The following is a 12,541-nucleotide window of genomic DNA, read 5'->3' as shown; positions in this document are numbered from 1 at the left end:
ACAGTTCTAACAGTTGAATAAGGAGAGTTTATATATATATACAGTCATGCCCGAAAGTATTCATACCCCTGGCAAAGTTTGACTTAAATTTACTTTTATTTAACCAGAAGTTATATTTTTGCCTTGAAACGACACAGGCATCTCCCAGGAGATAACACGATGATGTACAAGAGGCATCATTGTGGGAAAAAGTATTTCTCAGCTTTTATACACATTTGAACAAAAAGTGGCATGTCCAAAATTATTCATACCCTTTGAAAACTGTCACAGTATATGGGAAAATCCAAAGTTCTATACCATTCCAAATAGTCCAAGCTGTTTTAAAGCATCCTAATTACCCTGATTCATTGGGAACAGCTGTTTTAATCAACTCAACAGGAGAAAAACAGCAGCTCTCTGCAGTTGGTTTGTGGACAGTCATGGCTAAGACAAAGGAGCTCACTAAGGACCTGCGGCTGTGCATTGTGGCCGCTCACAAGTCAGGAAAGGGCTATAAAGCCATATCAAAATGTTTTCAAGTTCCAGTGGCTACAGTGCAAAGTATTATTAAAAAATACAAGAAGTTACGCACTGTGGAAAATCTCAGAAGATGTGGTCGGAAGCCAAAAGTGACACCTGTGCTGGCCAGGAGAATAGTGAGAGAGGTGAAGAAAAATCCAAGGATCACCACCAAGGCCATTCTGGTGAATCTGGACTCTGCTGGTGGCGACATCTCAAGGCAGACAGTTCAACGGACACTGCACACTGCTGGGTTCCACGGACGCAGGCCAAGGAGGACACCACTTCTCCAGAAAAGGCACACAAAAGCCCGCTTGACCTTTGCAAATGCTCATCTGGACAAAGAAGAAGACTTCTGGTGTTCTGTTTTATGGTCAGATGAAACAAAAATTGAATTGTTTGGCCACAATGATGTGTGCACCATTTGGCGTGAAAAAGGAGAAGCCTTCAACCCTAAGAACACCATCCCCACTGTCAAACATGGTGGTGGGAACCTAATGTTTTGGGGTGTTTTTCAGCCAATGGACCAGGGAACTTGATCGCAGTAAATGGCACCATGAAAAAAGAGCAATACATCAAGATTCTCAACAACAACATCAGGCAGTCTGCAGAGAAACTTGGCCTTGGGAACCGGTGGACATTTCAGCACGACAACGACCCAAAACACACAGCCAAAGTGGTGAAGAAATGGTTAGCAGACAAAAACATTAATGTTTTGCAGTGGCCCAGCCAGAGTCCTGACTTGAATCCAATTGAGAATCTGTGGAGGGAGCTAAAGATCAGGGTGATGGCAAGGAGACCCTCAAACCTCAAAGAGTTGGAGCTCATCACTAAAGATGAATGGGCAAAAATACCAGTGGAGACATGCAAAAAGCTGGTCAGCAATTACAGGAAGCGTTTGATTGCTGTAATAGCCAATAAAGGCTTTTCTATTAATTATTGAGAAGGGTATGAATAATTTTGGACATGCCACTTTTTGTTCAAATGTGTATAAAAGCTGAGAAATATTTTTTCCCACAATGATGCCTCTTGTACATCATCGTGTTATCTCCTGGGAGATGCCTGTGTCATTTCCAGGCAAAAATATAATTTCTGGTTAAATAAAAGTAAATTTAAGTCAAACTTTGACAGGGGTATGAATACTTTCGGGCATGACTGTATATATATGAAAACTCTCCTTATTCAACTGTTAGAACTGTTTACCACTCTAGGAAAACTTTAAAGCTGTACAGAAAGTTAAACTGTAACATTGCCTGATGCTTAATCAGCTGGTGTGAGATTGCAAAACAGCAGAGCTATCCTTCCCTCCTACTGAGAGGACTGTAGCAATTTCTTAGTAGACCAGCAGGAGTCGAAAATGAATAGACCTTGAATGTAGTAGATGTAATATTATTATATCATCCTTACTGTCAGATTAATTTACGGATATTTAATGTATTTTTAGACCATGTATGTTCTTTAGGTAGTCTTATCTAGTTAAACAATCATACTACACTGGAGACAGATAATATCACCAATTACTAGAAATAATGATGTGACTGAAGACTGAATATTCTTCTGATAACCCTACAGTAATTTAATTATAGATAATAGAAGATGCCTATATTCAAAACAATTAACTTACGATTACCTCCCAGGTGTTACTGTGGATACAGATGATCACTGGTCTTCTCAGATCAACAGACTGCAGCAGCTCATTGACAAATTGGAGTGCCAGGTGACAAACACTGACTGTCCGTCCATCCATTCATCTATACATACTGTACATAACACTCATGTGTGTCCTCGTCTCTGTATTTGTATGTCTATCTGTTTACCCAACTAACCATCAGCCTACCATCATCCAACCATTTCACTGCCCGTGTTAGTAGCTCTTCTGATTCTCCACTCATGCATGTATCTATCTGTTGGTGTTAGTACTTTAGATTCTCCATCTATCCATCCATCACATTATACAGTCATGTGAAAAAATTAGGACACCCCATGAAAGCCCCATGATTAACTTAGCAAGGACAGCCTGACCTGGTTAGTTGTTTCATTGTAAATGGTTTCTTTTTAGCCGCTTAATGCAGAAAACTTATTACACACTAAGGTGTATTACTCAGTAAGTACAAGGACTTCTGGACAAGCTGGTTGGGCTATTCTTTGGTAATAGAAGTTTGTAATAATACTTTAAGCCTGCCGGCGGGACCCAAGACTATTTAAGGGGATAAACTCCTTCCCAGACTCGTCTGCATCTACAGCCTTCTTTCTGAAGGCCTCAGAGAGCTCTGTGGACCTGGCCATAATGGTGATCTTAACCACGTGATGGTGTTCTAACTTTTTCCTCTCGAGGAAATTGCTTTTCTATCAATTACATTTTATTAATGATGTTTAAAGGCATTTCTTCAGTTGTGTGTGTTTAGTCATATAACCTCCATTTCCCAATATTGTTCAAATAAAGAAATTTACAGATGTTTAAATATGTTTAAAAAAGACCATCCATGCATCCAATTAAGCATCCACCTGCACATGTCTACAGTCTTAAATGAGAGCAGCTGTAAATGATGCTTACTAAAAACACTTTTCTAAATTGCACCTTCCTTTTTCCTGTCCAGAGTCCAAAGCTGGAGCCCCTGAAAGAAGACCCGCTGGCCAGCACGTATAAATCAGTGAGTGTTTGCATCTCTAAAGTACCTCTTACAGCTTTTAGATGCTTAGATTTTGGCCAGCCCTGCCGTCTGTGCTGAAGAGAAGGGAAAGCTGAGAATGCAGGTTCACTCAGCTAATCGATACGCTTTGAGGGAGTCCGGCTTTGTTCTGCAGATGTATTTATCTTCTCTTAGTATTCTCTCTTACACATTCGCTTCCTCTCTGTGCTATAACAACTTCTCGCTGTGTCTCTTTCTTTGTGTGTGCATGCTTGCTTGTACACGTGTGTGTGTTTCTCTGTCTGTCTTCTATCTAGAACATTCTGTTGGTGCAGAGGCAGATGGCAGTGACAGAGGACAATCTTGAGGAGTTCCAAAAGGCTCTGAAAAGCTATGCCGATTCCACCACCAACCAGAGCGACAACCTTCAGTAAGAATTTACATGCACGTGTATTTCCAAGAAAAAGGAAGCGAATCCTATGGAAGTAGCTGGATTTCTTCATTGATAACTCATAAAATGTGTTCTGATTATTATATGAGTCATACTTTATAGACACACACATTAACACATCAACCAGTGTACACATTGTGTAAACACCCACAATGCAGGCTACAAAAAGCAATGACTGTAGAAACATGGACAGGGCAGCGTCTCTCAAAAGTGAAGCAGCTACAGGTCTAGCACCTCTGCTGGCTGGTTACAGTATGACTTGTAGCTCCAGTCATTTTCACCTAAAAACTGTCTCTCTATTTCCAGTATCTTGGCACATTTTTTATTTTCCCCCAGATATCAGTTTTTAAACCCTTATTCTGCTCTATCATGAGAAGGTGGGGTTACATTTAGAAATGAAGTGATTGACAGTCTTGGCTGGAAGAGATTGGTTGTCTGCAGAACCTGCATGACACCCATTCTGTTCATTACATTGAGTAGCTGTAGTGTTGTAGTGAGTTGTAGTGGAACTTACATGAGCTGTACTCTTACTGTTAAATCATTCCAATTACTGGACAAACTGGGAATCCAGGGGGAAAGTCAAGCCCAGTGAAGGTGGTCTGAGACACGCTTGGTCTGGGAGAAGTGGACGCGTCTTCCCAATTAGTAGGCGAGCCTGGCCCCGCCTCTAGTCTCTACTGCACAGACTCTGGTTGCAAATTTGACAACATGGCGGACAGTTTTGGCTTCATTTCTATACAGTGGAATGGATTGGGACCATGTTGTGCATGTTTCTTACAGTCATTGAGAAAAAGTAAGTGAACCTCAGATATGTTACAGAGATGCATATTGCTGGAAAAGCCTACAAAGCATTACTGAAGACGTGGGTGTTGTCTAACTGTGATAATGAAAGACATACGGATATAACAAACACCTGCACCCAAACGTAAACCACTTAACGCATTTATTAATTATACCTAAAACTACAAGAGAGAAGACAACCTAGACTGTTTTAAATGGTGCAGTTTCACTCTTATTCCAAATGTAGCCACAACATGTGTTCAAAAGCTACAGGACTAATGTAGCAATGTCACAGAATACCGCACCCTGCATGCCTACACCATCCCACACAAGTTCAAAGCCCCTGGGAACACATTCTGATATATTTGATATATCGTTTGTATAAAACTAAACTAAGTGAAATGTTTAGCAAAGTCTACATAGAAAACACAAAGCCGAAACATGATAAAACACTCAAAAATGCACTCATTCAACCTCTCTGAGAATGATGTGGGCATGGTGTTAATAGCCTAATGAGCACATGTGACCGATAGTTCTCGATCACTGGTGAACAGGCAGGCATTTATTAGACCTGGGAAAGATTTTCATTAGACATATTTGTACATCAGGGGCCCTGAGGAGCCAGATTAACTCTTAATTAGAAATTAAACTCGCATTTAGACACAATCCAGGCTTTAGGATTGGTTCTACTGTTTTTGTTTTTTTAGCTATGTGATTAAATCTTGTCCAGTTGTATAGATAATTGTGTGTCATACAGCATCAGCAACCACACACACAAGTTTACACTAACTAACTGAAAAAGCAAAGTTCCATCACTAAGTCAGATAGATAGTGCCTCATACTAGTCTGTTACCTTCATGTCTTTGGATTGATTGACTGCGTCAACGTAAAGTAGAGATATATTTGCATATAATAAAATAAATATTTTCAGCTCAACAATTTCTCTGAAAGTCATTAATACTAGAAACTATTTAAAATTCAAGTAGAACTCCTGACTCGTTCCCCATGGAAATGTAGTTATAGCTGATGATTGGTTTATCTAATGGCTTTTTTTCCCTTGAGAGGAATGCCACAGGCTCAAATCAGCAGAAGTAGTGCCTCACCAAGCGGGAAATAAATGCTTGAAACAAATGAAACTAAATCTTCCGTCTCAACAGGAGGGAAAAAAAGGAAATTGGAGGAAACTGCTGTTCTGGTGTTTGATGCAGCCACTCAACACTAATTAGAAACTCATCACCATCATCCCACCCCACCTCTTTTCCTACAGTGTGTCCATCCAGAAGCTGCCTGAAAAGAGCTGCTACATAATATACGAGTTCTGGCAAGATCGCATCTCCTGGATGAGGTATGTGTCTGAAATTAAATAGAATAGAATAGAATAGAGTAGAAAAGAACATAAGTGCTTCACAGTGCTGGTTCAAAAAGAAAGGAAGGCGATAGTTTTATAAAAAGGTCGGATATTATGGTCTGTTTTCATGTTCCACTGCAAAATAGAAAAAAATATAAAATAAAATCTTTGATTTACCTTCTGAGGACGTCCACACTGCTGCTGCCGGCTAGGAATAATGTCTGTTAATGGCACCTTGAGGACACCAGATGGCGCTCTGAACACAGTGGTCAAAACAAAGACTCAGAACTGGATTGGGATTAAAATAGCCAAGACCTGATCCATTACAATATGTCTAGATCGGCCTGGATCCTCTGGATTGGATTGGATCAGAACACGCTTATTTTTAAGTGAACATTTTCCGACCTTTCTACATGATGAAGTTTTGGCTGAAGCTCTCCTTCAGCATGAGCATTGTTGGGAAATATAATTTTCATGCTGTTGAAAGTCTGCCGGTGACTGTAAAAGATTTGAAGGAAAGCAGGTCAATGTGTGTGTGTGTGTTTATGTTCCCCCGTGATTTCTTGTACCCTGCCAGATTCAGAAGTCTTAAGAGACACAGTTTGCTGAAGAGCAGATGGTGCATCTCCTAGGAGATACTGCCCTCCCGTCCTCCTCCCTCCTTCCATCATAGACCTGTTTTTTACTCAAGGCCTCGGTTGATGTTTAATTGTGGCAAGTTGTGTTTCTACTGATTACTAAGCCAGTAGTTGTGTCTCTGTGGTTGTCTGTCCTTTGCTGTCTTTCAGTTATCTGCAGTCTGAGGCCAGTAAGACCTTCCAGCGCTGTATCATAGACATGCTGGAGGATCCTGAACTCGTCTCTACCATGCTCATGCCTGGTACGTGAGTGTGTGTGTGTTTGTGTTTATGTGCACAGGAGTGTGTTAGTGTGCACGTATGGAACTTCACTGTTTAGTTTTTCTGCCTGTTCATAAAAAAAGACATTGCAGAATTAATTAATGAATTAATTTTCTGCCCACAGGAGAAAACAAGTGTTTACATTAAGGCTGCAGTCATTATGCAGCGAATAGAAAATGGAAATGAATCACTGCTTTCCATTCCAATCTATGAATTTTCATTTCCTTATGTTGTTTCTCTCTCTGCGTCTCTCTGTCTCTCCTTCTTACGCTGTAAAAGTATACAGACAGGCCACCTTAAACAGACTGCAGAATGTTTTTGGAGTTAACTCAACTCACAAGTTCTCCTAACTCACATTTCTTAACAGTACATACTGAGCTGAGCCTCAAAAAAGCATCAATCAAAGAGCTACAGCTGAACGGATTTAATACTGTGTAAGACATTAAGTCTGTAGCTCCTCCCCCTCAGTCTGTTTACTGTTTGTTCCCATCTACAGGTTAGAACTCCCCCCATCACATATAACATCCCCAGACTTTAAGGCTTTTGACAATAGAGCGCTGAGCCCTTGTTGGGGTTTGAACTTATGACCTCCTCACACTTTATGAGCAGCAGTTAGACCGTAGGGCCGGTCCAGAGCTGTGAAATTACACTACATGAAAACACAGTTCTGAGTAAATTTACCTTTCAGTTCTTACTCAGACACAGAGATGTACGTGGCCTCACAGCTCTAGGGTGGTGCAACTGTCTAACTGCCTGTTTTGATCTGACCAGAGATCATATGTTCAAATCCCACCAACACCACAGCCCTCCATCGTTAGGAGTGTGAGAATAGGAAGGACTCCCTCCATGTAACAGGGGGAGTTCTAACCTGCAGATGGGAACAAAGAGTAAACAGATTGAGGGGGAGGAGCTACAGACTAAATGTCTTACACAGTATTAAATCAGTTTCAGCTGCAGATCATTTGCTGATGATTTCAAGGCTCAACTTAATAAGTACTGTTGACCAAACTGAGAAGCAGAATGAAAGAATACCTCCCTAAACGAAGTTGAGTTTGCTCAAAAATCTGTTCTGTAATCAGTTACTTAATCAGTTTAAGGTGGCCTTACTTTTTTTTGTAACATCTCTTGCTCGCTCTTTCTTAGTCTTTCCTAATCTCTCTCTCTCTCTCACACATTCTCTCCCTTTTCCACTCTGTCTCCCACTTTCACTCTTTCTTTGTCCATGGATGGTTCTCTCCTTTCTCTCTCTGTCTCTAGCTCCACCTCTTTTGGTCACTGTTTCTTGCTCTCTCTACTTTTCTCTGTCAGTATTTCTTGCTATGCCTTCATCTCTCTTTTCTCTCTCTCTCTCTCTCTCTCTCTCTCTCTCTCTCTCTCTCTTTCTTTCTTTTTCTCCTTTTCTGTCTTTCTATTTTTTCTCTTTCTATCTTTAAATTCTCTTTATGTCTTTTCTTGTTGTCCCTTTCCATTTCTCTCCCTCTCTCTTTCCTCTCTTTTTCTATTCAATTCAATCTTATTTCCTCTTTTCTTTTCTCTCTATCTCTCTTTTCTCTCTTTTTCACTTTATCTTATCTCTTTCCCTCTCTCTATTTCTCTCTCTCTTTTCTTTTTTTCATTGTGTTCTTTTTCCCTCTCTCTTTCTATCCCCATTTTCTCTTTTTCTCTTAGAATCTCTCTTTCTCTTTATCTCTCTTTTTCTCTCTCTCCTTTTCTCTCTCTCTCTCTTTCTCTTTTTTCTCTCTCTTTTTTTAAGTCTATATCTATTCTCTCTGTCTTTCTTTTTCTGTCTTTTTTCTCTTTCTCTATTTTCCTCTTTCTCGTTCTCCCTCTCAATTTCTCTCTCTTTCTCTGTCTTTTTCTCTTTATCTTATCTCTTTCCCTCTCTCTATTTCTCTATCTTTTTTTCTCTTTTTCTCTCTCTTTCTTTTCTCTCTTTGAATCTCTATTTACTCTTTCTCCTTTTCCCCCTCTCTCTCTCTTTCTCTTTTATCTCTCTCACTTTTTCTCTCTCTCTTTATATCTCTATCTCTTCTCTCTCTCTTTCTCTCTCCTGCTTTATCTTATCTCTTTCCCTCTCTCTATTTCTTTCTATATTTTCTCTTTTTCATTCTATCCTTTTCCCTCCTTCTTTCTATCCCCATTTTCTCTCTCTTTCTCTCTCTTTTTTCTCTTTATCTTTTGTCTTTTGCATTCTCTCTCTCATTTTTCTCATTATCTCTCTCTCTCTTTCTCTCTCTCTCTCTTTCTCTTTTTTTCTCTCTTCTTTTAAATCTATATCTATTCTCTCTGTCTTTCTTTTTCTCTGTCTTTTTTCTCTTTCTCTATTTTCCTCTTTCTCGTTCTCCCTCTCAATTTCTCTCTCTTTCTGTCTTTTTCGCTTTATCTTATCTCTTTCCCTCTCTCTATTTCTCTCTATATTTTCTCTCTTTTTCTCTCTCTTTCTTTTCTCTCTTTAAATCTCTATTTACTATCTCTCCTTTTTCCTCTCTCTCTCTTTCTCTTTTATCTCTCTCACTTTTTCTCTCACTCTTTATATCTCTATCTCCTCTCTCTCTTTCTCTGTCTTTTTTTGCTTTATCTTATCTCTTTCCCTCTCTCTATTCCTCTCTCTCTTTTCTCTTTTTCATTCTATCCTTTTCCCTCTTTCTTTCTATCCCCGTTTTCTCTCTCTTTCTTTTGCATTCTCTCTCTCATTATCTCTCTCTCTCTCTCTCTCTCTCTCTCTCTCTCTCTCTCTCTCTCAGAATCTCTCTTTACTCTCTCTTTTTTCTCTCCCTCTCTCTCTTTCTCAGTTCTCAAGTCTGTAGCAAAAAGAAAAGCAATGAAAGCCCATTTTAATAACTACAATTATAATCACAGTCAAACCTTTTACAATAATTAGCAAACTAGTGAGATCATCTCTCCCCCCCCCCTCTCTCTCTCTTTCTCAGCATCCTGGTGGATCATGACAAACAATTAACCAGAAAAAAGCAGAAAAAAGCAGTGTGCTGCCTCAACTCCACTCCCCTCAAAAAATGAGCCGCGATCTGAAAGCGATCCTGCGTGTGTTCGCCTCAACCCGAGCTAGAGAACAGCATACTAACTCCTCCTCACGTGACTGTACCTCATGGCTTGGTTTTTGTGCTCCTTCAACATTCCGTCTGTACCGAAACTAAATAAAAAGAGAACAGCAGTCAGGCATGGTTCTGATCTCTCTAGCATGTATAGAAAATGAAAGTGACTTTTTTTGCTCCGTGCACAAGCAAGCCAGTAGCCAAGCTTTTACAGCTAACGTGGCTTCGATGTGGCAACAGCTCATGGATTAGAAAAGCGAAGAACCTTCCTAATAAACCTAATAAAACACATAAGCGCAAAGAAAGGAATTCCACCACTCTTCTCCACGTCTGACTCGTGTTCACTTCTTGGGGTATGATTTACAAATAATAAGAAAACTAGCTGTTTAGGATTGCATGCTTGTTAGAACTTTAGTTTCAGACATAGCTGACTTAAAGCCATTCTCCATGCTTGCTCAAGGACACTATTTCTAACGATAAGATCGACCTGTGTGATTCTGTGGATAGAATAGTCCTTATGTGGAACTTAGCTGTTCTGCCTTGTGGTTCCTCAGTCGATATGTTGATGTTCCCGAGTCCCAACAATTCTGTTTCATTGAAGCTATTCGTATGCTTACAGCTGAATCGCTGAATCAGTTTCTGCTTTTTCTTATCGTTTTCAGAACATGGAAATCTGTATATGGTGTGTTTAATTGCTTGACTTAAGGACATATGCTGAGATTTATTTATGGATTTATTTATTTGAGGTTTAAATTTAATGTATTTAAGCATATAAGAAGAAATAAACCTAAGAATATCATTTGTGTACCACCTGGTTCCCATCATTTGTTCCTGGCGGTGTTGGGATAGCTGACTTTTCCTTTTTGTCAAAGGTTTGAAAGAGACTGAAACATTGAGTGTGGAAAAATCTTGTGCAGTATTCTCTTACATTATACATGTCAACCACTGCTGCACATCGAGGAGTTCTCAAAAGTCCAAAGCATTGACGAGTAAGAAGATCTTCAGCCGGGAGAAGTATGAAACTCAGCTCCTTGTAAGTCTTATGAAAAAGCCTAGCCGCACTCCATGAAAATGACTGAGCTCTGTTGTCTGCGAGAGGCACTGCCATTGCTCTTCACCCTCAGCAGTCTCATTAGGTGCTTTAGAGGTGCACATAAATCCTGCTATGAGTTTTCAGGCATAGAAACAACAAGGATTAGGTGTCATAGATCTTTAGCTCCATGTCAATAAGGCTAATTGGAGCCCTCAAGAAGCCCCAGTCTGCTAATGCGCTTATGTAGCGCAGAAATCGGTGAGAGTACAACAAAACAGCCTCCAGAGCAAGGTGCTCTTCCTGTCTCCAACACAAACAGCAGGTGTCAAAAGTTTGGATACACCTGCTCATATGAGGTGTCAGATCCAGGATATAAAACACATGTAATTTTGTAGGACAAACCAGAACTACACTTCATGTCCAAATGTTTGGGGACACCTTTTACAACGAATGCATTCGGCTACTTTTAGTTGCGCCCATTGCTGACATAGATGTGCAAGTGCACGCACATAGCTTGTTTAGTCCTTGTAGAGAAGTACTGCAAATATAAGTATAAGTATAGGATTCTCTGCAGCAGATAAACGCAAACCTATTGGCACCATGCTGCCTAATGCCAGACGTGGGCTAGAGGGGTATAAAGCCCCCCAGCATTGAGCTGTTGAGCAATGGAAGAACTGTGTTCTCTAGATTGATGGTGCGTCATCCAATCTTTTGGGATGAGGTGGGGTGGTGATCATCCAACATCCTGACCTCACTAAAGCTCTTGTTGCTAAATGCAATACAATTTTTTTTTACTGCAGATCATTACATGCTTCAAAATCTAGTGGAAAGACTTTTCTTGGACAGTAGAGATAAACTTATACACCCTTGATTTAAAAAAAAAAAGAAAAAGAAATTGGCTGGTGTCCCAAAACTTTTGTCCATATAATTTTTGGTGCATTTCTGGTGCATACCTACAGCATTTCTGGTAAAAGCTCGACATTTAAGTCCACATATTTGAGGTCAGGACTTTGGGAAGAAGCTTAATGTTAGCCTGCTTCATCCATTTCACATTCACCCTTGATGTGTGCTTGAGGTCAATGTTCTGTTGAACCAATTTCCTCTCAGCTGAGGGTCACAGTTCCCCAACTGGCAAAGTGGCTATGCCTCGCGATAATGTGTACTTACAGCAGCTAATGTTTGAGGTGATGATCTTGGAATCTGCAGATGTTTAGAAATGGCTCCAAGATATATTTCTGACTTGACTCCTTTCTTAGATCTGCACTGAGCTCCCGTTTGAGACAAACTCTTTCAGTGTGAGCATAGCTGTAGCCAATCATGATCACTGACAGGACGTTACGAGGTCTTGGCCTAGACAAGTTATGAGACTTTTAGGAACTTTCAGCACCACTGAATTAATCCACTAAGTGGGTGTATCTATCATTTTGACCCTGCATGTATAATTCTAAACCCTGAGTTTATTTCAGAAATCAAAAATTAAGGAAATAAGAATATATAAAGCTCCGACCATATGTGTGCACTGAAATAGTATTTGTGTTGATTATATTCATATGCTACAATTTATCACAGTTCCATCATGTAAGTCTAAAAATTGCATTTTTTGTATACTATTTACAACAGGTATCATTTTTATTTTTATCACAGAAAGTTATGTGAGGGCCAGTGTTACAGCTTACCACATAGGTGGTAAGGGTTAACTGCAATAGCATGGTTGAAATAGCATTATAACAATTGTTATAATAATCTGGTAAAATGATACAAAACATCATTTAATTCAATACAACTCTGTGTTGTTCGAACCAGAAAAGCTTCCCAGCCAAAATACATAAAACATATTAAAAACAAATCT

The 12,541-nt window shown here is 39.8% G+C and overlaps 1 protein-coding gene across 1 annotated transcript in view; it reads left to right on the top strand.

Annotated features, from left to right (window-relative positions):
- The window catches only part of necab3 (N-terminal EF-hand calcium binding protein 3), a 62,368-nt gene extending 51,902 nt beyond the window's left edge, over positions 1-10,466 (top strand). The window contains exons 8-13 of the mRNA XM_072684802.1: positions 2,136-2,215; positions 3,096-3,149; positions 3,446-3,558; positions 5,627-5,704; positions 6,496-6,587; positions 9,537-10,466. Of these exons, the coding sequence (XP_072540903.1) occupies positions 2,136-2,215; positions 3,096-3,149; positions 3,446-3,558; positions 5,627-5,704; positions 6,496-6,587; positions 9,537-9,565 (446 nt within the window). The 3' untranslated portion in view covers positions 9,566-10,466. The remainder of the gene's footprint in view (positions 1-2,135; positions 2,216-3,095; positions 3,150-3,445; positions 3,559-5,626; positions 5,705-6,495; positions 6,588-9,536) is intronic.
- The last annotated feature ends 2,075 nt before the right edge of the window (positions 10,467-12,541 follow it).

Source organism: Salminus brasiliensis, chromosome 7 (genome assembly GCF_030463535.1).
Source record: "Salminus brasiliensis chromosome 7, fSalBra1.hap2, whole genome shotgun sequence".
NCBI lineage: Eukaryota > Metazoa > Chordata > Actinopteri > Characiformes > Bryconidae > Salminus > Salminus brasiliensis.
Note: the sequence above shows the minus strand (reverse complement) of the source record. Positions and strands in the feature narration are given on the sequence as shown.